The sequence below is a fragment of the Chaetodon auriga genome, chromosome 12 (genome assembly GCF_051107435.1).
Source record: "Chaetodon auriga isolate fChaAug3 chromosome 12, fChaAug3.hap1, whole genome shotgun sequence".
NCBI lineage: Eukaryota > Metazoa > Chordata > Actinopteri > Chaetodontiformes > Chaetodontidae > Chaetodon > Chaetodon auriga.
This window is the reverse complement of record NC_135085.1, coordinates 15,646,896-15,673,964: the sequence shown is the minus strand read 5'-3', so window position 1 is coordinate 15,673,964 and position 27,069 is coordinate 15,646,896. Positions and strand designations below refer to the sequence as shown.

At 42.9% G+C, this 27,069-nt stretch overlaps 3 protein-coding genes across 4 annotated transcripts in view; 2 read left to right on the top strand and 1 right to left on the bottom strand.

Annotated features, from left to right (window-relative positions):
- The window catches only part of LOC143329152 (adenylate cyclase type 1-like), a 34,564-nt gene extending 22,022 nt beyond the window's left edge, over window positions 1–12,542 (top strand). The window contains exons 6-20 of one of the 2 annotated variants that reach the window (XM_076744913.1): window positions 280–438; window positions 813–954; window positions 2,227–2,382; window positions 5,650–5,847; window positions 5,941–6,038; window positions 6,172–6,256; window positions 6,705–6,794; window positions 7,130–7,392; window positions 8,196–8,322; window positions 9,179–9,295; window positions 9,429–9,575; window positions 9,672–9,770; window positions 9,879–9,993; window positions 10,109–10,233; window positions 10,523–12,542. In XM_076744913.1, the coding sequence (XP_076601028.1) occupies window positions 280–438; window positions 813–954; window positions 2,227–2,382; window positions 5,650–5,847; window positions 5,941–6,038; window positions 6,172–6,256; window positions 6,705–6,794; window positions 7,130–7,392; window positions 8,196–8,322; window positions 9,179–9,295; window positions 9,429–9,575; window positions 9,672–9,770; window positions 9,879–9,993; window positions 10,109–10,233; window positions 10,523–10,942 (2,341 nt within the window). In that variant the 3' untranslated portion in view covers window positions 10,943–12,542. Of the gene's footprint in view, window positions 1–279; window positions 439–812; window positions 955–2,226; window positions 2,383–5,649; window positions 5,848–5,940; window positions 6,039–6,171; window positions 6,257–6,704; window positions 6,795–7,129; window positions 7,393–8,195; window positions 8,323–9,178; window positions 9,341–9,428; window positions 9,576–9,671; window positions 9,771–9,878; window positions 9,994–10,108; window positions 10,234–10,522 lie in introns of both variants that reach the window. The other variant, XM_076744912.1, reaches the window with a different exon arrangement.
- A 4,897-nt stretch (window positions 12,543–17,439) lies between these two features.
- LOC143329439 (insulin-like growth factor-binding protein 1) lies at window positions 17,440–18,608 on the top strand. Its single transcript, XM_076745318.1, has 4 exons — window positions 17,440–17,788; window positions 17,926–18,068; window positions 18,240–18,368; window positions 18,483–18,608. Exons 1-4 carry the CDS (start codon window positions 17,440–17,442, stop codon window positions 18,606–18,608), a joined length of 747 nt encoding a protein of 248 aa, XP_076601433.1.
- Window positions 18,609–20,562: 1,954 nt separating this feature from the next.
- Window positions 20,563–24,670, bottom strand: LOC143329458 (insulin-like growth factor-binding protein 3). The gene is made up of 4 exons (XM_076745345.1): window positions 24,292–24,670; window positions 23,244–23,494; window positions 22,362–22,481; window positions 20,563–20,688 (listed from the first exon to the last, which is right to left on the bottom strand). The coding sequence occupies exons 1-4, from the start codon at window positions 24,662–24,664 to the stop codon at window positions 20,563–20,565; spliced, it is 870 nt and encodes a 289-aa protein (XP_076601460.1). The 5' UTR covers window positions 24,665–24,670.
- Between the last annotated feature and the right edge of the window lie 2,399 nt (window positions 24,671–27,069).

Here is a 27,069-nt window from a genome sequence, read left to right as displayed (position 1 = left end):
AGGATGTGTGTGTTGCCTTTATCTGACCTCAATTATTATAAAGATTATTTTTCAATATTTTGCACAAATTTCAGCTCTTGAAAGACAATATTCTCAGTTTGACAGACATATTTATTATTAGTATGTGTACAAGTCTTATTCAATGTTGTGTTAATGTCACATTGTGTTTAATTTCTATTAATTTCTATGCTCCTCCCTAATTATATATGTACCATACATACAGATACAGATTTAATCTTACAACCTCACTCCAACCCTGCATGTGTTCTGCCCCTGCAGGTCAGTAGCCGAGGCCACAGAAGTCAACTTAAACATGCGCGTGGGCTTGCACACAGGTCGGGTGCTGTGTGGAGTGCTGGGCCTCAGGAAATGGCAATATGATGTGTGGTCCAATGATGTGACCCTAGCCAATGTGATGGAGGCTGGAGGACTACCTGGGTCAGTAATGGACATTTTACATGGGCCTCCACAGCTATGGACACCAGTTTTCCTTTACTGTTCTATTTTGGTGCTCTGGAAAAAATATCTTGACTGATACAGTGGAAACGCGTGTACTAACCTCAATCATGTGTACATAAGAGTCTAAGTAAAAGACTTGAGCATTAGCAAAATGACATTTGTGCAGCATTTTAAAAGAAATTTCATTTTCACAAAATGCCTGCAGGAGCATGTCTCCTGTAACATCCTTCTGCAGACGACCTACTCAGAACTGTTTGTGCCAAATGCACCTAATTTCTTCAGCTTGCAGTGGCTGCGAGACTACTCGATGGTGTTGTGTACTATCCTGTCCTGCCTGTCCTTGTGTTCCACAGTAAAGTCCACATCACCAGATCTACGCTGGAGTGCCTAAATGGAGATTATGAGGTGGAGCCTGGAAACGGACACGAAAGGAACGCCTTCCTCCAAAAACATGAAATTGAAACCTTCTTTATAGTGCCATCTCACCGACGGAAGGTACCGTATTGTAATTCTGTGCTGAGGAATGTATTTTCAAAATACTGCACGTTTTTATGAGCCTTTAGCAGCGGAGAATGTTGACAGCATCACTTGTGTCTTCAGATTACACTTCCTATCAGACGCTGGCCTTAGTTGAACCTTTTATTACCTAGACAGTGTACTGTACACATTAGCAAAGCTTCTGCAGGTCGTATGCTAATCCATATTAACCTCGTCTACTGCACGTGGTAAGTCAGAGTAGGCTAGCTTGAAAAAGCAGGCTTATCTTGAACAGTCTTTACGTCTATGCCAAGATCTGCACTCAACCCATCCTTCAAGTAGAAAAACGGTGTTGACTCGAAGCATCCAGCATCACGTGATGGAGCTCTCACATATTTGTTGTTGAGCTGATTTCACTTCCAGCCTGTAATGGATTGGACTGGGGCTATAAAGAGTAAGAAAACAGCCAGCAGCGTCTATCATCTCAAATCTGCACATTTTCCTCCAAACAAACAGAGATACGTGTGTGTCAGTGCATACACATTAACACGCGCATCTCCAACAGATGTGCCACAAGCAGCTGGAGAGGGAATTTCAGTCTTGTCTCGGTTTTACTCCATCAGGCCTCCTCTCCTCTCCTCTCCTCTCCTCTCCTCTCCTCTCCTCTCCCTCATTATTTCTTGCAGCAGGTTCCATGTTATGCAAGATAAGGCTTGCACATAGGTTACATGGGTCCTTATATGAACCTGTAACATCTCAGTTGCGTGTATTTTTCTTTGATATGCGGGAGACTTCGCTAATCCTCTTAATATAGCTGATGGTTAGACTTCATCGGAGGCATGGCTCCGAGAAAAATGTGGCCTAGCTGAGCTGTGTATTTTACTTTTTTAGCTATTGTGCCTTTAATCACTCCTCCTTAGGGACACATTTCCAACTTTGTGTATCGACTGAAGCAAGAGTTTCTTGCTACAAATGACAGATATTTCCTCAGCGTCTTTAACGTATGCTTAATCTTTATCGCTGTCTCTAAAATAGCTTTGTGAGAGAGAAATGAGGGCAGCAAGGTCCTAAAACTAATAAAATCACCTAAGGGATTGACCTTATTTAAACCACCTTCTAGTTCAATTCCTGAGCCTGATGATAATGATTGCATGCGTGTGTGTGCATGAGCATGTGTGCACGTGCATACTGTCCAGTGCCTGTGCATGATTTATAGGCCCTTACATAATATATATCACTGTGTGGGTTATCATGACTAAATCCTTGTTCCCGTTTCTTATCTGGTGACAGATATTCCCAGGATTGATTCTTTCGGATATAAAGCCCGCCAAAAAGATGAAGTTCAAAACTGTGTGCTACTTACTAGTGCAGCTTATGCACTGCAGGAAGATGTTCAAGGCTGAGATTCCCTTCTCCAATGTCATGAACTGCGAGGACGGTGATAAGGTATAAACTCTCAGTGTCTGTGTTGACGTTTCTGTGTTTGTTCGTGCTGTGATTTACTGAAATAGAGACAGAGATCTAGAGTCTGAATGTGTAGAGTTTGCTACAATAGTGAAAAAATGTTTGGTAAACGCTTGTTTGTGGCCTTATTTCTCTATTTAAGACCACAACCCCAATACTTTATTGTCTTTATTGTCTTTATTTATGGCTTTGTTTTAGCATTACAGTATAAGTTAACACAACTTCAGCAACAGTATTTTTCAGGCATACACTTTCTGTAGAAATATATAGAAATTAAGAGGCATTTTAAACTAATCTTCTTTATATTAAACTTGCCTTGTTAAAAAAATACACTTCAGGTCATGTATTTCAATGTCCTTAACATCTGGACTTGGCAGATCCACAATGGGCTTGAGAGTTGAGTTGTGGATCATCCAATGGCTCTTGGGCAAACATTAGAGAAGCAGCAGTCAGTGATTGTGGATTCCTTCATGGTTTAGTTGCTTTCTTAATGTGAAATCTTGGACACACAGGAAGACATTAGCATGTGCAACGGATGCTCCCGTATCCATGTTGCTTTGTCAGCTCATTGAACATTGCACTCATGCAGAGATATTTGCGCTGCAGCCAGCGTCGAGTCCAATAGTGCTGTTTGATCATGCTCAAGAAGTCATCTAGTAACGTTTCCCTTCGACGGATGTAGACTCTGAATTATATCTGAAACAACTGAAAGATCAGTCTAAAATGAATCGTTAGATATTTTGATAATCAGTTAATCGTTCAAGTGATTTTTTTTTTTAGCAATCATGCCACACAGTCACCCTCTCAGTTGTGAGTATTGGTTACGTTTTCCTTGTCTTAAGTTGTAATTAACTGCATACTTTTGGGCCATCAGCTGGGTAAAACAAGCAGTTTGGTGGTGTCACCTTGTTCGTTAGGAGATTGTGACGTTCGCTATTTTCTGACATCTTATAGATCGAATGATTAATCGAGAATATGATCAGCAGATTAGTCGTAATGAAACTAATCATTAGTTTTTGCCTCTCTGACAGTTGACTCTGTTAGTGACACTGAGGTAACTGGTTGGAAATTATGACACCCAAAATTCCTCTTCATCGAAGTCACTAAGTTTATACATCTTTCCATGCTTGCACTGAATACTTCAATAAATTTTTGTTATATAAGAGAATGTTTGTCTGTGTGCTACTGAATAGCTGAAGTAGCAAACTACAGTTTAGGAGAAAATAATTCAGGGTGGCAGGTCATTCAAAGCCGTCAGAAACTTATTGTTGCAGCTTCACATCTTAGTCAGAAAATAGATATATGGCTTTCACAGGATGTGTTCTTTATTGTGAGCAGAAAGGGAGCGAAGCTATAATGACCTCAGCATGTTGCTCCAACACAGCATTTCCCCCACATATACAACCAGTGACACTGGCAATCTGGCCGAATGTCAAAGCGCTTACTTGACCTTGTGTGTCTGAAGAGAAATCCTGTGACCTGGCAGCTGTACAGTTCTTACACCAGCTGTTTTAATCCAGATTTTCAGGTGTGTGTCTGTCTGTGTGTGTCCTTTGTATTTTCCTTCTGGTCTGGACAAACAACTGATCACATCATCAAATGAAGACACTCACTTCCCCCAGAAATGGTCCCCATAAGGTTAATGATTCATTTTACGGTTAAGACTGAGATCAGGCTGGTAAGGCATACAGCAGTTATGGTTACAAGCATCAGGTCATTAATTATGTGCAAATATTGTCTTCACAAGCATAGCATCTTTGTGTAGCACACCCAATATGTCACAAGTTGTTAGATGTAAAGCATTTAATATGAAGGTTTGACAGTGAATCCAGTAGATCTCACACTACACAACAATGTCTCCTCTTAAATCTTCATTATCAGTAATGGCGACACCCTCAGATCTTAGACAAAAGGCAGAATAGCATAAAACAGACAAGTGGAAAAGGGAAGCGTGGTGACAAGTTATGTCATACATGCACCTTCTGCTGAATGGTGATTTCACATTCAGACCACACACACTTGAATTGTGTGCAATGACATATGCATTCAAGGCACGGAGGGGAGCGATGTGAGGGACAAGGGATGAATGAATAGGAGTTTTGGTGCAGCAGACATGGCTGCATGATGTGTCCTGTGCTACACTGAGCACAGTATGGAACATGAGGAGAAGTCAGCATCTGCAGGTCACAGTTCCACTGCCTCATAAATAACAAAAGAAGAGCACGAGGGAGGCACAGATAAATAAGGGAAGGAAATGGGGGAAGAGAGAAAGAAGAAAGGCTGGATGGAGGGAGGGAAGGATAAACAGAAACAGGAGACCCAGCAAGGAAGATTAAGCAAGGATGTGAAGAAGGAAGTAAGGATGAATAGACTGGAGCAGGGGAGATAAGAAGGAAGTACAGAAAAATAGACAAAACTAAGCAAGAAAAGCAAGATAAAAGGTAGAACAGGCAGACATGGAAGGGAAGATGGAGGTAAAGAAGACTATACAGAACCAGGAAAGGGAGGAAAGAAGTAAGAATATATGGAAGCAAAGAAGGGGGGAACTGAGAAATAATAGATGAAACACGGGAGGAAAAAAGAAGCAAAGGAAGAGTATATGGAAGCAATGAAGTAAGTAAAGAGAAATATATGGAAGCAAGAAAGGAAAGACAGAAGAAAGGAAGAACAGACAGAAGCGGGGAAGGACAGGAAGTAGGAAGAAAAAAGAAAACGAGGAAATCAAGGAAGTCAGTGAGCTGTACACATTCATGTCATGTAGTGATCTCATGAACACTCTTGCTCACCCTTTGCTCCCCTACTGTGCCACTGAGTTACACAGTCCATCCAGCATGTTCACTTACATGTACACACACCTACAACCACATACACACACACACGCACACACACACACACACACACACACACACACACACACACACACACACACGAACATCCACTCTGCCATGTTAACTATCTGGCTTTGCTCCAATACCCAATGTTTTGCAAAGCTGCTCACTTTGGTTGCTGAAGACACTCAGACACAGCGGGGTGCATTCAGTAATGAAGTTAAGTGTGAAGGCAATGTCCTAATTTGAAAGTATAATCCGCTGCCCGTGTTTATTGTTGACTCTTACTCACCCTTGTTCCTAATATGATAATACTCCAGTATTGCAGAGAATACAGGGCGCTTCATTGCAGCCATTTATCTCACTGTTGTTTTCCAAGTTGTGCATTTCCAGTGAAGATTTCTTTCTTTAATCCCACCAGCGGAGAGCTATGCGCACGGCTCCACAGAAGCTGAGGAACCGTACCAACACAAACCAGGCTAATCTGATCCAGAGCAGCCCCAGAACCCGGGTCAACCGCTACATCGGCCGGCTGATTGAGGCCCGCCAGACCGAGTCCGACACGGCAGACCTCAACTTCCTCACACTAATGTATAAGTGCTCTGAGCGCGAGCAGAGGGTGAGGCACACGTGCTGTACCTGTGCACTGAGCTGTTGTGGATGAAGCCCGTGAATGAATACTCACTCTCCTCTGGTCTCTGGCATTACACAGTACCACCAGGTTCCTGATGAGTACTTCACCAGCGCAGTGGTCCTCTCTCTGATCCTAGCTGCCTTGTTTGGCCTTGTCTATCTTCTCATCATACCACAGTATGTACAGCTGTCCTTCATCTTCTCTCTGTTGCTGTTTGGCTGCATTTATCTCTCGAACTGACTCTTTCAGTCGCTCGGGTCTTTTTAACTAACCCCGGCGTCTTCCCCTCTCTCTTCTCTTTCCACTCAGGGGCACAGTGGTACTAGTCCTTCTCGTCTTCTGCATCTGTTTCCTTGTAGCTTGTATCATGTACCTGCATATCACTAGAGTACAGGTAAATACAGCTGCTTTCTCATCCTGTTTTTTTTGCACATGTCATCTTCTACTACTGACAGACTAGTCCTAACAGATCCAGCAAGTTTAACTTTTCCTCATTTTATTTTTCTTCTGCTATGATTCTTCTTTTTTTTGCTGACTAAAGAGAAATATGTAAATGTGTTTTATAAAATCTTGTAATAATGATTCAGTATTCATTGGCTTCATGATTACTTTTTAAGCCGCTCTGCTGTATTTAAACTCAGGTGGTTAGCTTATTCATTTCTGCTTTTGTTGAGGTTGATGGTCATCCTCAGACCTCCTGCCCATGTCGCTGGGAGACGTCGTTTTTTACACTTTGAGTTCTTTACTCACTGACATGGAACCGTTCTCACACGACTAACACACTTTGTCCTCCTGTAATGCCATGCATTAACTCATATAGAACATGTATGTTTGTCTCTCAGTGTTTTCCAGGGTGCCTGACCATTCAGATCCGCACTGCTCTCTGCATTCTCATAGTGCTCTTAATCTACGCTGTGGCCCAGGCCTGTGTGGTAAGTGGGAAAGGCAACTGTAAAAACGTCGTCCACACAGAAAAATGCCACCATGTTTTGAGATATAACTGCTGTAAAAAGCACATGCCTGGATGCTTGACTGAAATGCTTTATTGTTGTTATAGATACTGTATCAGCGGCGCAGATAACACACAAAAATGGAAAAGTCCATCCTCTAATTTATTTGTGATGGACTCATATTAAAACAGCTTATACTCTGTGATATGCAATCCTGCTCAACTTTTTTTTGGAAATGCACAGACTGTTAGAGCAGGCTTCTCTCTTTAAATAGCCGATCACCTTGATGCACATGTGTCTTCCTGTTCCTCTGTCAGGTGGGCTGCATGCCCTGGTTGTGGGGTAGTGCCAACACCAACAGCTCCATCGTCATCATTGATGTGGACAGCGGCGCCAACCACACCATGGCGGAGCTGCCTTGTGACGGTGCCCGTTACGCCTTCCTGTCCTGTGTGGTGGGCACACTCACCCTGGCACTTTTCCTGCGGGTCTCCTGGCTGCCAAAGATGGCGCTAATGCTCCTTCTGGGGGTGCTGTATGTCACTGTGCTGGAGCTCAGCGGCTTTCGCAAGACCGCAGGGTGAGGCTCACGGCGCAGCACGACCACAAAACACCACACAGACACACACGATGATGCATGAACACTTCAGCTCGTCTGCACTTTTTATTTCTGTCATTTCCTGGAGTTGCATGAACACACATCCCTTCGGAGTTTAAAGTGAGAGTCCCCGATCTAGTTATGATTGTGCGTCATTAGAGTATCAGAGGGAAAGATTGGCAGTGAAAGACTGTTTGTTTGATCCAGAGAAGGAACAGATAACCAGGAGTTAAGAAGAACATTTACAGTGCCGAGATGTATGTGTGTGGAGGAGTCTTTGCTTGTCTGCAGCCCACACACTCTTTCATTTACCACCCTTTGATGCAGCACATGTGCTCATTAGTTCCAAATCAGAGGGCTGAGAGGACAATGTGGGCTGGATGATGGGAGCACGTTAGCTGTTTCAACCCAGCACCGAGGGGCCCGGCCAATTTTGTTGGAGCTCAAATCATAAATGCGCCCCTGAAAAGTGATTACGTGGAATTTGTTAAGCTTATTAAGATAAAAAAATCTCTTTTGAACAACTCATTTTCTTTAAATGCAGCCACGCTTCAGTAAATAATAAGATGTTGTATGGTTTGAAATTTCAAGCATATTTAAGATCTTTCATTTACACATTTTCTTTTATCTCAAGTTTTGTTTTTTAAAAATCTGTTTTCATTATTTATTTAGTAAAACTTTACTCATGATTGCTCTCCACTCTGTGGGGGGTCCATCCAACCCTCATGTGTAGTTTTCTGTGTGGTCCAGTCCAGTGCTGACTTGTGTGTTGGTCTCTTCCACAGTGGGGGGTCCTTCCACATCCGGGGCTATGAGCCCATCCTGTCTCTGTTGCTCTTTGTCAGTGCCCTGGCCCTCCACTCCCGGCAACTTGACCTCAAACTACGCTTGGACTTCCTATGGGCTGTGCAGGTCAGGGAGTGTGTGTGTGTGCTAATGTGTCCATGCATGTGAACGAGGCAGAATTCAGATCCTTTACTTCAGTAAACGTCCTGTACCAAGTGAATGTCCTGCATTGAAAATGTTACTGAAGTAAAAGTATGAGAATGAGAATTAAAGTAAAAGTACTTAATGCATCCCCTGCTACTGGTACACTATTATGTTTTATATTATTAGATTACTCTTACTCATGCATTAATGTAAAAGCAGCATTTTACTGTTACAGTTGATTGAAGGCGAGCTGATTTTGAATTATTAGAACTGCAACTAATTAATTGTTTTCATCTTGGATTCATCTGCTGATTAATTGCTTTGTAAATTGTCACCTTCAAACTCCTTATTTTTTCCAGCCAACAGTCCAAACCGCAAAATTATTAAACATACATTGCAAGTACATACAACATACAACACATTTTCACATTTCTGACACTGAAAACATGAAACGGTTTTGCATGAAGAATGAATTAAACGATCAGCAAAACAGCTGTAAATTAATTTTCTGTCAATCAACTAATTGATTAATGGACTGACCATTTCAAAAATGAGGGTAAGACGCTTGTTTTGGCTTGGATTCACTGGACGAGTTTAAAAAGAAGTAATATGGTACTTAGCTGGACTGAAGTGCTGAAGCTGAATTTTAAGCGATTTAATCATTTAACTAGAAGCATTAGTGGTGTAATGTACCCATTAAAAATCCAACTGTAGGACACCCAGTCCATGTTGTAAGGCTCAAAAGGGTTTTTACTGACCCCATGTGGTGAAAATGTGGAACAAGCTCCAGTCCTCACTGCTGTGCGTTTTTGTGTGTGTGTGCTGCATTTCCTGTCAGGCGGAAGAGGAAAGAGATGGCATGGAGAAAGTCAAGCTGGACAACAGGAGGATCCTCTTCAATCTCCTGCCCGCACACGTGGCTCAACACTTCCTTATGTCGAACCCCAGGAACATGGTGAGCCTTGCTAATAGGCAATCAGACAGACAGACAGACAAACAGGTAGATAAACAGACAGAAGAGAGAAAAATGGTGGACATCAGAAGATTTGTTTCTATTCTTTATTCTGTGGTCTTCCGTTTTGCATTAGGATCTCTACTACCAGTCCTACGCACAAGTTGGCGTCCTGTTCGCCTCCATCCCAAACTTCAATGATTTCTACATCGAGCTGGATGGAAACAACATGGGAGTGGAGTGCCTGAGACTGCTGAATGAGATCATCGCTGACTTTGACGAGGTGGGTACGGTCACTTACTTATTTTGACTGTGAACACAGGCCTCTGGGAGATTTTATCTGTGTTGCATTGTGTTTATTTGAATGTGTGTTTTGCAGCTCATGGATAAGGAGTGCTACAAAGACATTGAGAAAATCAAAACCATTGGCAGTACATACATGGCAGCTGTGGGCCTCGTCCCCACCATTGGTACCAAGGTGGCATGTCATTTTGTGTTCCTGTGTGTGTTTGCACATTATAATGAAGACAATATGAACAATCATATCGTGCATGCATCCGAACTGTTCTGTGTTCTTCCTCTGTAGGCCAAAAAATCTGTTTACGACCACCTGAGCACAATCGCGGACTACGCCATTGAGATGTTTGACGTCTTGGATGAAATCAACTATCAGTCATACAATGAGTTTGTCTTGCGAGTGGGTACGTCTGCCCGTGTACTGAGCAATTAATTCAGTCACAAAGAAAATCACAGCGTGACTATGAGAAACCTCAGGTCAGCGTCGCTTTGTGTTGACATTTCCTCATGTTTGCACAGGTATTAATGTGGGTCCAGTGGTTGCAGGCGTGATTGGGGCACGGCGACCTCAGTATGACATCTGGGGCAACACGGTCAATGTGGCCAGTAGGATGGACAGCACTGGAGTACCGGGCAAGATACAGGTACCCAACACGTTAAATTACAATATTTATCTAAAAGTGATTTAAGTATGTTTATAGGGAGAACAGAATAAAAAGTAGTTAATGTGATCTTTGATCATCAGGACACCCTTTGACAGTCTCCTCTTTGCTTTGCATCAATAGAGGCACTGCAGCTGAATTTGCATTTATCAGGAGAATAGTTTTACTGCAGACAAGTTAATCAGTTTTATTTTGATGTTAGATTGATCTTTGTGTTTTCCTACAGTCGTTTTAACATAGGTGCATATATTTCCTTGTTTTTATGATACAGGTGACTGAAGAGGTGTACCGCCTGCTGAATACCAACTATGACCTGGTGTGTCGTGGCAAAGTCAGCGTCAAAGGTAAAGGTGAGATGCTGACCTACTTCCTGGAGGGGAAGGTTCAGGGCGTGGGCACTGTGACCACTTCTTCAGTGGTACGTTCCGCCAGCCTGGCGCGCCGGATCCACTCCTGTGGCAAGACCAGCGTGCCGACCAATCTGGGCAGCGTCTCCTCCACCGCCAGCCTGACTGCTTTTGCCAGCATGGGCAGCAACATGCAGATGAACACCGCCAACAGCAGCAACAGCCAAGCAACATGCCTGCCCTCCCCCTGCGTGCCCACAGTGGGTGAGGAGGACGAGGAGGACGTAGAGGTGACAGAGATTCAGATAGAGGCTGTGGCAGCTGTTGCAGACATAGCAGTGTAGGATGAAAGACTGCAAAGTTGAACTTGAATGAAAAATGGAAAGAAAACCCTGGTTGGAGGCCTGAAGAAGACAGGGCTGTCCAGGTATTTCCTATAAATCCTGAGCTACTGGCACAACCCAGAGTATGCTCATTCAGGATCCAAACATCCAGAGAAATGGCACGGTGATACAGACAATCACACTTGCTTTTAGGGATTTTTAACTGCTTGCCACTCTTGGAAGACAAACATGAAGTGAAGAAGAAAGAAACCCGGAATCCTCTTTTCTCTATTCCAGATGATTAGATTTGTGGTTGTGGTTGCTGGGTTCCCTTCAGATCCAGGTATAATGTGCATCTTTGTTTCATATGTACGACATATTCCACCTACAAGGAATATGTGCATCGATATCCAGAAAAGGACTGATCATGCTATTGCTTTTGCACTGTCTTTCTGATTATGCCAAGGATACATTGCATTATTTACAGTGTAAAACGGTGTTGTTTCTGTTTTTGATGTATGTAAGCATGCATGTGTGTACTTGTGAGTGTGCGTATGCATGTGTGGTTAATTCTGAATTGTAATGAAACAGCACAAAATACTTTTTATACTCTGAGCTCACTGGATGAAATAAGCTTCTTCTTTTTTTTAGACATATTTACAGTTAATAGTGCATGACTTTTTAAGAGTTGACAGCCATAGTAACGGTCCTCCTGTTGAAAGAAAACCAAAGTATTGAGCTTTCCATGGAGCTTTAGTTTTACTGCTTCTATTGCCTCATCACACACACATATTTGGCATACAGGACTTTTTCAGACAGCATCGGTAGACTTAAAAAGCGTCTTTTCGAGCACTGAAATATAAGCACCTACTTACATTGCCCTGATTCACAGTTAGGTGGTATACACGCTGAGTGGCACTGACGAGGCAGTCAAGCTGTGTACACCTGAAGAGCAGTTCTACTGAGATGGACGTGTCCTTCTATGGAAACTAGTAAATGCCAAAACGACGATCAGCATCACATAAAGGACCAGTACACACTTATGCATGGTGCAAACATACATATCCATTGCAGCATTCATCCACACAGCAGACAGCACATGCAGTACATGAGCACACACAATAAGCACACAACTTCTGCAAATGCACAACTTAGTCCTTTAGCGTACGCCTTTCCAATGCTCCATTCACACTGACAGCAACTTTGATGCCATGTCCGGCCACTGTCGTATTTTAGGCATGCTACATGCACTCCACCTTCTTTTCGCTCTATCTTTAAGCTACATTTTGAGTTTTCCTCAACAAATATGAGCTTTAGCACGTCTCTCGGATGCAGTCTCAGACATGCGAGGCGCTTCGGATATCTTTCTAGCCTATATCTTCGTCATCGTAGAACTTTCACTTGATCTGCAAAAGTGTAAATACATCATGTTTCAAGTTTTTGCCTTATTCAATAAGCTTACAGTGATTGCAACCTGCCTTTTTAGATATATTCACTTTGATATGCAGATCATACTTTTTGTAAATAGCCAAAAGCTGTAAACTATGTTGTATCTTGTACAGTGTAAAGTTGGGTTATTGAATATTTTGTAATAAAGACAATATTGGTGTATAAAATATCAAATGAGTATGGTTATGAATGTCTAGAAGTGTTGCTGCTGAGACATAAAGAAAGTAGGTGTTTGGGATTGTGGTGCAGGATGCAGATGAAGGTCTTCTTGTTGATTTTTAGGTATGAGCCATATGATAATTTTCAATCTGAAACACAATATTTGTCCCTCAAACCTCAAACATAGCGTGCAGCACAGCAAACGATCAGTGGGTAACAAATATAACTTTTTATGGGCAGTTTTCCTGTTAGTTCCACTCTGTAAAATTTCATTTCTCACACCTTAGTTTATGGCTCTTAAAATAACAGCTTTCACTCTGCACAGCAAAATATGGCTGACAGTGACACATTTATTATGCCAATCAGTGTCCTTCCACAGCCCACAGCCAGATGAATGTTACTATGTCCCAAACACTGAGTGGCCGCCAAAATTGTTTTCCCAGCGTTGGGGTTCACTCAGTGCAGCAGTTAAGTCAACAAACGCCTGGCTTGCTTCACCATTTTCAGTGTAGTACAGCCTAGGAAGTATTTTGCCTTTCTAAATTCTGCTCAGTTATTCACAATTTGAGATGAATTATAATGATGTAGCCTGAAGGAGGTCTGACTCTACAGAGAAAAACAAAACCTTAAAGAAAGTTCAGCTGCTGTTATCACCGGCGTGGTCCAGTTCCCTGACTCCAGGCCGAAGCTGACATTAAGCAATAAAGGGAATCCAAGGTAAATGATGGGTCACAAACAACCCTCCCCCCGGTGTCATCAGGGCTAAAAGAGGTCACGATGAGTAAATGAGGTTGTGGTGTACATTAATGATTACATTTCATTTGGTTGCATTTCAGCAACCAAGAAAAGAACAGAAATTAATGATCATGCAGGATCTGTAATTGTATAACAACTTGTAAGGAAGCCTCACTGTATGTAATTTTGAACTAATTTCCATCCTCATAGAATGTCTGCAAAGACAATTTATTTTTTTATACAAATTTTAGCATTTACATCCACATTTGTGAGTGTGCAGTGTGCAGTTCATGGTTTCCTAACTTGGGCTAACTTTGGCCCAAGTCCACACGTTCATGGATATTTCTTAAAGCTGGGTTTTTTTCCTCATCCAAAAAACTCAAGAACTGTTTAAAAAAAAAAAAATTCTGCCAACACGAAAGCACAAAGCACACGTGAATGACTGTCAACAGCATGCCAATCAGAAGCCTGAGGTAGAAGAAGTCAGATTAGTAATTTTGTGCCCGGGGCTTGTCCAAAAGCAGTGACGATGGCGGAGGCGTGTGTGTTGTGGAAGACTTGGATTATGTATCACATTATGTAGCATTTATGTGTAAACATGTCATAAGTCCTGTTATCAAGGTTAGCAGCAGAACTACGTGGCCATGTCCTCCATTACACAAAATCATCTCATGTAAACAAATAGAGAGATAACAGCGCACACTCTGACGTCACAAGCAGAAACTCTTGTCTACTCCTCAACACTGCAAAGGAATTTGCAAGAGCTTCCCAAAAGCTCTGGTTTCCCTGACCTACAACTGCTGCTGTGTGTGGACAAAAGGCCAAAATACATGAAAAAAAAAATCTACATTTTGACAAATATCAGCATATGTGTGGACTAGGCCTTTATTTTTAGGAATAACTCCACTATCAGTCCACACATACAGTATGATCCCTCTCTTCTTGTAATGGGCAATAGCTTTTTTCCGCTGCTGATTGGTCAGGCTCTAGAGTTAAGGTTATATCGCCACCTGTGTGTCTGGCCTGCTCTTGAAAACACTTCATCTTTTTATTTTTTTTTTTAGAAGTATATAGGGGAAAAAAACATTAAAAAAATAACCTGCAAGGTGTGGACAAGGCCATGTATCAAAACGAAGGTCATTAATTTCCACCTGTCACCTGCCTGTGGTTAAGACTCCACACCTGATTTGAATAATCCTCTAATGAAGACCTGAAACTGCAGGATTGTTCCATATCCACAAACCTCAGTCATCAAGCTAAATGGACATTCAGCAGCAAAATGTGAGTTTTATTTTACAGTTTTTTGTTTTTTTGCACAGTTCAGAAATCCAATAAAATTGACTGTTAAAGGGTTTCTAATATTAATGCCTCTTTGTTTATAAAAATAACAACAGAGGACAGATCTGGAGCCGATACAGGAAGAATCGGAGGAGGAAGATGAAATTGAAGGAAGTAAAACAGGAGAAGAAGAGGAGGAGGAGGAGGAGGAGGAGGGCGGTTATCAAATTCAAGAAGGTGTGGAGACAGTGGAGATGATGGCAACAGACAAGAGTGCAAAAGAGGAAGATGATGATGATGCTCCTGCGCTGAGGGTTATGAGACCAAGGCGACTGTCTCGTTCCCACAGCCAGGAGAGTTTTCCTCGAATGCAGCCTACCAGCCGTCGTGAGGAGGAAATGTCGAATTTCTCTGTGTCAGATCGGAGCTCACGTGGGGTGGACTTAAGTGATGAAGCTACTCCACCTAAACAGGCGAGGTTAGGAAATAAAAAGTCGTCCAGCAGCGGGGAGCTGAGAAGAAAGGTAAGTATTTTGACACGGTTTACATTAAAATTAAATATCTGGCAACACACGGCTTGAATGGAAGAAGAGGTGGCACTCTGTTGTTCTAAGACCTCCACGATCAGACCGCAAAGACTCACACCACCTAAACCGTCAGCGCTGGAGAAGACGAGCGGGAAAAGGCACAAGAAGGAGCCTCTGGATGTGAGTGTTTATTTTAAGTTTTCATTTTAACGTCTGAAAGTGCAGTCTCAACTATAATGTTGGTTTTTTTTTCCATCAATGTCCTTTGAAGAAGGGTCTGTTTCCTGAGTGGGTGGTGAAGCTGATGGTCAACATTGAAGAGGCAACCACTCACCAACTGCTGGTTGAGTAACACTCTTCACAGGCCTCAAGGTCAGCATGGAACACGTCGGGCACATCAACCGATGACCCCGCTCATCACAGCTAACATGCCATGATAAGGGCTGGCACTACTGAAGAGTAAAGTCCATGTGAAATGTGCAAGAAACTGTTTCTTTTTTATCATTATCAGCGTATAAACAAACATAAAAAACAATCAGAGAGTACAATATAAAGCTGCTCCCTGCGTGACGAAGGCATTTGTCCTATTAGAGATGTTTTTGTTGTAGTTAATATTTTGTGTATTTTTTCTATATTCTCTGCAAACACTCCCACACACAGTGGGTAGAGGTTTATTTAAGTTTAAAGGACATTTTGGAAAAGGTTATCTTTTAGATAGTTGACTGTTTGACTTGACTGTGACTTATTTAAATAAGATTCATTTTCAGTTAATGAAATGATAAAAAGGTTTGAAATACTGGAGGGGTGAAAGTAGTAAACCTCGGAAACACTTATGCAACACAGATCTGATGCTGTTGTCATGATGCATGACTGTACATGTAAAAGCAAAGAAAAAGGAGACCAAAGGCATTTCTATATGCACATAAAGTGGCTCTTTTTGTCCACACTGAATGTTTTTCCATATGGTGTAAGAAGTACTCTGATCCTTATAAGAAAAATATGTAAAAATATAATACAAGTAAATGTCCCTTTTTTAAGCAAAGGCAGTGGAAGCAAAATGCACTTGTATCAAATATTATGCAGAAAAATGACCCTCGTGAGCACTGTACTTAGTGTATATTACTCAATTTTTTTTTCAATGATGCATTCACAGATAGCAGTATATTTTAACCTCTAATTTCCCTTATTTAAGTTCAAAACCGATTAAAACTTCAAACAACCATCAAATACATACACACACCGTCCATCTTCTCATCGTTTGTGTTTTTCATTGCACTGAAAATCTCACCACCACCAGCATCCAGGACCCTGACTGACCATAAATGAAGAGTCACAGCTGAATATTCAGCTCCACCATCTCATCAACATAAACACGCAGGAGTTTATGGGAACTTATGCTGTAGTAATAATAATAATAAAAAAAATACTTTGGTAAATAGTCCAAGTTACTTTATTGGTCTTTCCTGGTTGAGTCATTTTAAGAACACACAGTCTGTAGTTCAGCACAATACATTTAGGGATCAGCTCTCTGTTTAAAAAACAAAAATGAAAAGTTCTGGGTCACAGAGTACACAGGAACAGTGGCGCTGGTGTGTACATCACACACACAGCAAATCCAGGTATGTGGCATTTGCAATACATGTAGTTATGACAAATACTACACTAAAGAACCAAGCAATTACTACCAGCTTTCTTCAGACAAACATGTTGTGATGCTACCAGAGCGATCCATAATGTTAGGGTTATGCAATGCTAAAGGGGAATGATCTTGTTTATCTGTCTGCCTGATAAGAGGAACCTTCACCAAAGAGACGAAAGGGACAAATAGGGTTTTAGTGTGAAAACAGTGTCAAAGCAAAATCTGTCAGCATTACTTCACAAGCTAAGTGTTGGTCAACGCCAGAGCTTTTATAATCACCGGGCATTATCTCATAGCTGCAGCTCCTTAGATTATGTATGCCTTGTTGTTGCTTCATTATGACTTTATTGGTTCATTTCTTCAAAAAGCAGCATTCATGGGATTGTTGTCATGACCTCAAAGGTAAAGGCACAGATCAGTAATTTGGTCATCCGAAAACAGGGTTGTTTTGATGTACAATCACTTTATGTTCCAAAGTCAATGTTGACAACAGACCTTGTGAACCTGGATCTACGCACGTCAAGCAGGGTCATCCACCGTTTACAGCAGCTTTGTCAAAAAAAAAAAAATTTATATCTGTGGTCAGTGTCAATCATTAACACCTCTGGAGGCCAGATCTCTATATAAATACTGCTGGTTCAAAGAAATGAGTTTAAGGAAAAGTACAGTCGCACTGAGCAGTTTGCAGGCGCAAGTCCAAAAGGAAAAACCTATTTATCTGAAGAGTGGAGATGCCTGGATTATACGAGAAGCTTATATTGACGGCAGCAGTGTCCTCTCTGGCCGTCTGGGCCGTCGCGAGGGCGTCCCCAGTGGTGGGGCCGGAGCCCATCCGCTGCATCCCCTGCACGCAGGAGAAACTGAACAGCTGTCCTGCCATCCCAGCAGACTGCCAGCAGGTGCTGAGGGAGCCTGGCTGTGGCTGCTGCATGGCCTGCGCTCTGCAGAGAGGAGCTTCCTGCGGGGTTCACACAGCCCACTGTGGCGAGGGTCTCCGCTGCACTCCCAGGCCCGGTGAGGCCAGGCCGCTCCACGCTCTGACCAGAGGACAGGGGGTCTGCACTGAAGATCTGGGCCAAGGTAGTCTCAGAGTTTCATAGTTGTCTCTGTTCACTGTGAAAATGTGACCTCAAAGCAACACAGGAATGTGGAATTGTTCAAATTTTCTGATTAAAAACAGCATTCTCAAGTCATTGTTTTTGTTAAAACCTGTGCAGAGGAAGCTGATGGAGTGACTGCCCATGGCTCCCTGCAATATCTGTTGGGTGTCAATGGCCCTGCTGACCCCCAAGACACCGCCGAGGGCCAGGAAAGTATCAAGGCCAAGCTCAACGCCATCCGCAACAAACTGGCACACGAGGTGAGGAAAAAACATCAATCTAATGAAGATGATTCAAAGTAATTCACCTTCCTTCCACTGGAGGGAGCACTTGGTTTTGCAGACCTTTGGATTTTTGACAGAGATAACTTTTGCAGTATTTGTTTATATGTGGGTGTAGTTCTCACTGTTTGTCTTTTTTTTTCTGCACAGGGTCCCTGTCACATTGACCTGCACGCAGCACTGGACATGATAACCAGCTCACAGCAGAAACTGGGAGAGAAGTTCACAACTTTCTACCTCCCCAACTGTGACAAGCACGGCTTCTACAAGGCCAAGCAGGTGAGGCTTTTAGGATTTCACAAAATGAGATGAACTCCACCTGTTGGAAGAGATTCATCTGTAAACTGGTGGGTGATTTACTCATGCGGTTTCCCATCTCTATTTCTCTTGCAGTGTGAGTCATCTCTGGTTGGGCCGCCCGCTCGCTGCTGGTGTGTCTCTTCCTGGAATGGGAAGAAGATCCCGGGATCGAGCGACCTGCTCAGTGACTCAGAGTGTCAGCAAGAAGTCACTCACTGAAGGATGGACTCTGTTACCACACACACACACACACACACACACACACACACACACACACACACACACAAACACACACAGACTCAAACAAACGTGTCGGGAAATGGTGTAAATCAACTTGCAACCACCTGATGAGCTGACTTCCTTTTATGAAAACACACTCATTCACATAAAATGCAGCATCCTATTTCAGAGGAGGAAATTTCCTCTCATTTTATTTACATGATGTATGTATCAAGACTTATTTATTCAGTGCCTGTATATTCTTACTATCATTAACCATTTGTCATTTTTAGATTTTTTATATGTTTGCCTATTTTTTTGTAAATAGGGCAACACTGTATACATTTGTGTTTCTGACTAAATAACTCCATTGCTCAAAACCACAGGTCCACAGCGCTGCCAAAACCTCTTCAGGTTTTTTTTTTTTTTTTTTTTTTTTTAATTCATTCAAAAATGGAGCTGGGCACGGCACGAAACAACACAGCCGCTCATTCATTCGACATGTTGACATTGTCTGAATGTATCTCCATTGGCGTTTCCTCAATGGGTATTGGGGGAAATACTTAAAGTGCCGCAAGTATGTGCATGGTGGCCAAGCACAAACATATCAGGACACATTCCAAGCCACTGTGAGGTTTGGGATGGGATGTTCTGCATTTGTCTACCTCTACTAGTCTCTGCAGGTCCACAGGTTTAGCAGAGGATTGCCGAGGGCTCGTCTCAGCTACATCTTTCTCACATTTGGGACTTTTGTCTTTTTTTGACCTCTTCTTGCATATATTCACATATTTATTATGATTCACTCGTGTGTTTATGCTTTTGCTTGCTGCTGACCTTTTGTGCAGTGAAGCAACTTATTTGTGAACGCTACTTGCAAGGAATGCTGCTATTCCATTATTCGTTTTGTTGTACATATTCTTCTAATTCTGTGGATATGCATCTAATTAAAATGTTATTTCAACATGATGGGCTCCTGATTGCATGTGTGTTTCCACAGTTTCGCACACACTCAAGGCAAGAGAGGGCAAGATGAAGAGAAAAAAAAATTAAAATGCAATACGTGGATAATTTTATACTGCCTTTATTAAGTAAAAATAGACCTCTGAGGGTTGCATTGTACATGCAAACAGCGTATTTACTCAAACCAAGGCAAGTGATGAACATTATCACCGGCTACACAGAGATCAGAGATAATGGTTTGTGGCCTTTATCCCGAAAATTCAGCTTATGCAAAGTGACAACAAAACAGTAACAACCACAGCACAGATGAAAGGAAATGTCTCTCTTTCTGTGGCTTGAGATCAAGCATAAAAAAAACTTAAAACGCACTGTAGTGTTTGAGCTGCACAGTCCAGCAGTCCAACTCCCGGAGGAGCAGGAAGCAACCGGAAAAATGGAATTCATAGGAACAGGAATTCATAGTAAGGCACCACATGCTTACTCTGAAAGACATAGGCTATTCATACATACAGTACATACATTTTATGGTTGTGGTGACCACACACAATGTCTTTATAACAAATCACGAGCATACAAACTACGATTACACATCACAAGCATGTACACATGTGCAATGCCACTTAGTTGTGCGTAAATGAAGAGCACTCTCATCAATGCTTGTGACAAGTACAGAATGTCTTAGAATCAGAAGAAGGCTTCTGAGGTCAATTCTTGACATGTGTCCTCCTCTCAGAAGTTGCCCTGCATGGGTCAGAGACAAACAGCTTATGAAGAATCCGTCCATCGCCACGGAGGCTTTTTTACCTCCCGGTACCTCTTCCTCTGTTCCCTTTGCCTCAGAAAAGGTCCCACAGGCAACAGATAGAAATAGCAAACATCCATATATCGGCCGAGCCATCTCTTGACCTCTCTCCCAATATCCTCAGTGTCTCCATTTGTTTACAATTCTTCTTGCGCTCACTCCCACCCTCCCTCCCTCCGTCCTGCTCTGCTCCTATTGGCTCTCGGAGTTGTAGTACTGGGCGTCTCCTCGCTCCTTTCCATCAAAACCTGGCAAAGGCTGCCCGTATTTGTCCACACACCAACAGAAGCCTCGCTTTCTGCCTTTGGATGGACGGCACTGAAAATGAAGGAAGGGACAAGGTGAAGGGAGGGAAGAGAAATGCGGGGCGGGGGGGAGGGGGGAAGCAGCTAAATGTGCAAATCCAGATGAATATGCAGCATTATGGGTAACAAGCCACTTTACTCAATGAAGTAGAACAGCGATCGTTAAGAGGCATTAATGGTCAGACTGTGCTGAGTCGACGCAGCCTTGGTTATCCAACACGCTGTGGTATTTTGAGCTGCTTTTATGGTCTACCTCCTGTTACACACACATATAGAGACCTTTAAGGTAAACAGAAACCTGGTAAAATATTTGCTTAGTCCCGTTTGTGAACAACTGAGAACCAAGATCTATTTTCAGAAGCTGGTGGCCAGTACGAATCATCTGTTGCTGATTATACCCCACAGCTCCAAATTATGGGTACTACAAATGACTTACAGAGTCTGTGGAGCTACCCAAGGGCTGTTATTTTACTGCCAATTTTACTAAAGGTCAACCTCCACTCTAGTAAAACATGCAGCCATTCATTTCAAGAGCTAAAGCAACTATGCTGCTGCTCCACAGAGGAGACAGAGCTGATCAGGAAGGAAGCCATCCTTATTTAGTTCAATATTTCTGTGGAGTTTGACTGGGAGGCTGATCCGAGCTGAAGTGGGGCTCTCTCGTTGTCAGACCACTGTTGCGTAGGAAGTATAGCAGGAGGTGATGTGTTCAATTTAGCTGCAATTCAAAAGTAGGAGAGTAATTCAGTAATCAAAATTGTAAGCACAGTTTCCTGAAAAAAGTGCTTCTGCTTCCAGCACTAAATGCGTCCTGGTAGTTTTTCTCTGTAAAGACATTTACTGTTATTAAGAGCTGTAATAAGACATGTTTTTGCTCAAAATCATGCAAACATCCAAATTAAACTGGCCAACGTGAAATGTCTGCCACTCCTTCAGCGCCTCGGGGCTCAGCGTGGTACACTAGGTCCATTCTACATAAACAGAGACAATGAGCCTGGCGTTGTGAGGCTGGTTATGAGACGATTGCAGGTCAAGGAGAACACTTCCATTAAGCAGGAGGGACCACTGTGTTATAAGAAAAGCTGCCTCACTGATGCAGTGGCCCAGGAGCCCTAAGTGCCTCCATATGAATGCGTCAGAACCACTCATTTATTACAACCCGATCGTGGGTGAACCATGTGAGCGTGGGGATGGCTGCAGCTCTATTTTTGTGCATGCCTCTCAAAAGTCCAGCAATTATGAGGGGAGCGCATCGGGTGCCGGTGGCCACCTTGACGTCTGTCTCCCTGGGAGGGTTCCTGCTAAACGGCCATCGTCCCAGCCGTCAACCCCGCTGGGGTTTGGCCCCTGCGGTTCCTGTCTCCAGAGGCAGCGGCTAGGGTCTACCTCACTGGTGTGGTGGTGCAATGATGAGGCTCTAATAACTACCGATGAATACAGGAGGACAGCTACAAATCTGTAATTGGGCTGCAGGAGACCTAAAGTTTGAGTCACTCGACTTCAGCATTGAATCTTTATTAATGCAGCATGTAGAAAAGGAAATGTGGGTTTCCTTTTTGCAGCCTTTCAAAGTTGTAAACAAGTTTTTATCGGGTAGATGTTTAAATAAGGTGTAGCCTCTCATGAAACTGATGCATGAATCTATGTTTTTAGCATATAGTTAGTATCAAATGTTTGTTTTTTTACCTGCTTTTTCTTATAGAAGCCCTTCTTGTCACAGTTTGGTATGCGGAAACCTCTGGGGTTGAGAATGTCTGTAATCTTGAGGCTGCTGAGAATGCTCTCAATCTCTCTCCGACAGGGACCCTACAGATGAGGGAACACATAAGCAGTTACTTTCTCCAATACTTCAACATCTCCAGCTCAAACTTTTAGAAACCTGAGAGTGCAGCTGATGTCATTAGTGCGTGCTCATTTCGCGTGGTTTTGTTTTTGTTTTGTTTTTTAAGATAAAGACGTTAACAAAGCTGCATCACACACCGCTCTGCTGTAATACCTAAACAATGGTGGCTGCAAAATGAAATAGGTGGCGGATGAGAAATTAATTCATCTCACCGACTTGTAGCAGCTTAACAGTTTGCCAAAGCTGCTTAGAACTCTTACACTTTACACAAAGGATGGGGGATAAAGTGAATTCAAAAAGCTCAAAGAAGGAGCCAAAAGGCTTGTCCTCAAGTCCAAGTACTCCAGTCACTAATCAAAGCAGCCAGTCAGAGCCCATTACTAGTGTGTGCTCACTTCTCTGGCCAAAGAGGAGATCAAAATAGCAGCAGGGCTTCCCAACAGGCACTCACATAGGCCAATCCATCATTCATTGGCTCCCAGTACACCCGGCACGCGGACGCCTTGTGGCCAAACAACCGCCTGACCCAGGTCAGCCGCAGGGCCATCGTACCCGCTCACTGCTATGCCATTCTACTGCTCACGATGCCTGCCAACCATCAGCACCGCTACCCAAAACATTTCATCACCCGCAGGGGGAGAAAAACACCAAAACACAGAGGAAGAGGAGAAAAACATTCCTCCAGTATGCTCTGAAGACAGAAAAATATTGGTTGTGGTACTTACATACTCAGGCTCCTGTTTGGTCTCCAGAGAGAAGTTTTGTTGGTCTGTGATGAGTGGTCCCGGCAGCTCCTCCATTTTAAAGCTCTGGGTTCGCTTCTGCTGCTCCCGTCTGAGGACATCTGACTTGGCAGAAGGGAAGAAGGGGTGAAGCGGAGGTCTCAGGGGCCCCGCAGGTCTGTGGGTGCTGTACGAGGTCTGAGGGCCTGAGCCGGTGGAATTCCTCTCCTCGTCCTGAGTCTCAATAGTCTCTGCTAAAGTTTGAGAATGACACACTTTTATTCACATAACAGTACAAAAGGATATACAATCTTCCATTGATTTTAGGAAAATGGACATCACTTTGAGGGTCTTGAGTGATCCATTTTTCAGAAGCAGCACTTAAGATGATGTATGTCTTCAGATTTGGGCAGGAAATGAACAGAAACATGAAAGATGACTTCCACCACTTGATTCCACATGTATTTCTAGCCTTAAACCTTCAATCCCTGAAGCTGAAGGTAGGACAGAACTCAAAATCATCCTGACCTGAAAATCAACATCTAGCCTTTGCTAATGGATTCGGGGAGGGTCAGGTCTTTGCACTGAGCTGCAGAAGGAAACATCTTCCTGATACTGAGTTGCGCCTCTCTTTTGCACCATCCAACTCTGATGCTTCAACCTGCCTCATCCTCCGTTCCATGAATGAAGAGAATCTATTAGCTGAAACCATTAGTGGTTGTCCTTTCAGCTGGATTTCTGCTCTTATTGCATGTCAAGGAATTAAAAGTTGATTATCACTTGTAAACTGACCGTACGTCATTATAGAAACATCTTCCCCAAAATGACAATAAATTCTGTAACTAGTCCTTTAAAGGAGCCTCCTATCAACACATCTTCTGTCATCAGAAGCTCGTAGATTCAGCGAAGGTGATAAATAAACAGTATGAACAATTGTTGCACGTTAATATGCACGAACAACGATCTGAAGAGATCTTATACCTTCAGCAGCGCTAAAGTATCTGGAGCGCGCACGGGACGCACAAGGCAAAGGTGCACGCACAAGACTTACCTGGCAGCTCATTAACCGGAGGTGTTGGTCTGGTGGGGGGTCGTTTATTAGTAGCGTTTGCACAGATCCCCCGTCCCTCCAGCAGAGCCTGCAGAGGTTTCGTCTCACCGGGCTGATGCTGACAAGTCAGTCCCGATCCACATCTCCCGGTGTACACGCCGCACGGCTGGCCGAAGCTCAGCGCGCAAGTCATGCAGCAGCCGCAGCCCGGTTCGCGGACTTTCTCGGCGCAGTCCTTGGGTAAAGGTTTGCACAAAAGCCGCGCTCCAATATCACATGGCTCGCATTTGATAACCGGTCCGACCGCACTTGACCTCCGGGTGAACGATGCCAGCACAAAAGTCATGCAAAGTGCGCGAAAACAGGAATCCATTGTGGCGTCTGAGCGCGTATGTGCGGTGTCGAAGTGAGGAAGTGCAGTGTCCCACTGTGGTGACTTTTCACTGGGCAGCTTCCCTCTCATTCACATAAAGCCACCGGACAAAACATCTCAATATATAGACCCCAGTGACTGTAGTCACACCCCCGAATAGCTTGCGGTCTACTGATGAATTGCCTCGGCTCCGTTATTCCTTTAAAGCCGTCAGAGCTTCAACATGCCGGGGTTTGCGCAGACCGGGAGAATAACATTTACGGTATGTCTCTGTAAGATTAATTTTGAATCAACTAAAATAAAATAAAATAAAATAAGATTTAAAAAAAGATAAAATTTGACAACTTTGTAACCTTAGATATGGGATTTAGTTTATCTGAATAAATTCCAACATATAATGCAGTTGTCAGGGTGTTGGAAATATTCAGGGCAATGATCATGTTACTCGAGAGAAAAATACGCTCAAAAGTTTCTAATGTGCATTAACTGACAGTTTGAAAAGCCCAGTCACAGGAGAGGGTCGAAGCATCTGCTATGCTAAGATTCATTCATAGGGGGCGCCAATAGTGTGTGTGTGTGTGTGTGTGTGTGTGTGTGTGTGTGTGTGTGTGTGTGTGTGTGTGTGTGTGTGTGTGTGTGTGTGTGGATGTCAGGCATTTACAGCTGTGGTGCAGCTCTGATTTTTCAACTATTCACTGACACTTAAGAGGCTTGAATGGCCCCATCTGATATATGTCTCTGTGTTTTTGTTTTTGTTTTTTCCTTTGCTTGTGTGTGTTTTTGTCTTGCAATGAGCAAACTATGTCCAGTGCTTTTGCATGTGTGTGTCGACTGCTCTGCAGCCCAAGAGGCTACTGTACATGACCCTGCCTGACCTGTATATGGTTTAAGCTTATAAACCGTGACCGGTCCAAGCATAAGGTGATTATTTCAAGCTTTGATACTGTGTTAGCAACAAGAGTGCAGCCCTCCAACAGATGACATATGAAAGAATGGAAACAAAGCCAGTGGTGGATTGTAACTAAGTACAATTACTTGAGTACTGCAGTGCTTTCATAGCAATATTTATTGCTTTGCAGAATAATACTTTACATACAAAAATCTTGTTAAATATTATGTATTTTTTGAGCCAAAAAAAATCAGCAGTATATGGAATTCTCCACTTTGACCATCCAGAATATTAAAATGCTGTTTATGCATCAATTTATCAGTACCTCATCATGTATAACAATAAAACAATAGAAGGGATCGGTCCCCATGATGAGTACTTTTACTTTTAAAACTCCCACGACCGTACAAAACGTGAATTTATGTACTTTATTACTCATGACCTTATTAACTGTGGGACATTCTACATGAACCTTATTCATGCTTGTATGCAGGTCATATGATGAACATATAGTTTACCTTCATTTACCTCAAATCTTGGCATTTTCAAGTCATTCTGCAGAACCGTGGCCTCAAAAGGCTGCAAATAAGTAGGATCAATCTGAGTTGCAGATTTGATGTTTGCTGAGTTTTATAAATGGACGGTAATCCAAGGGATGGAATTCTATAGTAAACAGGTTTCATGCTGGCCAGATGAAAGTCAAAGTGAAATTCAGCCACAAGATCCGCTGCTATCAGTCCACGCAATCAGCTTTGTTCAAAACATGGAGGAAATCCACCAGCCGAACATAATTCAAGGTGACCTGCCCATATGGTATTCAGTGTGAGGAGAAATAAATGCACCTCATGTACCTGTTTCTCACACATACAGTCAAGCAGCGGTCTCTGAACTCATTGTTAGGACGTGTGACATAGTTGGGCCTGTTCTAGTCGTTTGTCAGGGCTACAAAGCAGACCTTAAAATAAGGACACATACCGCACATGTAAGTGAGAAAATTCCTGAGTAATTACATCTGTAGTGTTTTTAGCTCCACTATTAATTGGTTACAGATGAGAGAGGGAATACACTGGCACAAAATGTCCAAAATACCTCAAAAGAATAACAGCAGGAGAGGTGAGGTGTACAGTTCCTCTTTGCTGTTGAAATTTCTTGGAAGCCAGTGTCCAATTGGTTGCCAACAAGCCCTGGCGTACTGCCGCCTGTTAACAGACAGGTCTACAGCAGAGCAGTGCTCAGTGGAATGCCAAACATTTGTTTCATAAGCTGAAAAAAACCCTACTGATTTTCCTCCCTCTCCTCCGCTCAGAGCTCTTCGGAAGGGGGTCTCTCAGCCACCTGTGCATATTCAGCATAGCAGAGGAGAGCGTCGGGCACAGGGAGTAATGTACTGAAGGAATGTCGCCCCGCCGAGCAGCCACTCAATAAAGAGGGAGTGTGAAGAATTTGCCTTTACACACACAGGATATTACTGTACATGTGTTTAACATAACCTGCTGTCAAAGACTACACTGGCCAA

Coding starts and splice junctions, on each gene's coding strand:
- LOC143329439 (XM_076745318.1), top strand. CDS start 17,440: ATGCCTGGATTATACGAGAAGCTTATATTGACGGCAGCAGTGTCCTCT. Junction 17,789..17,925: donor CACTGAAGATCTGGGCCAAG/GTAGTCTCAGAG, acceptor AAACCTGTGCAG/AGGAAGCTGATGGAGTGACT. Junction 18,069..18,239: donor GCAACAAACTGGCACACGAG/GTGAGGAAAAAA, acceptor TTTTCTGCACAG/GGTCCCTGTCACATTGACCT.
- LOC143329458 (XM_076745345.1), bottom strand. CDS start 24,664: ATGGATTCCTGTTTTCGCGCACTTTGCATGACTTTTGTGCTGGCATCG. Junction 22,482..23,243: donor CCAAACAGGAGCCTGAGTAT/GTAAGTACCACA, acceptor CCTCATCTGTAG/GGTCCCTGTCGGAGAGAGAT. Junction 20,689..22,361: donor GCTTCTATAAGAAAAAGCAG/GTAAAAAAACAA, acceptor CTTCATTTTCAG/TGCCGTCCATCCAAAGGCAG.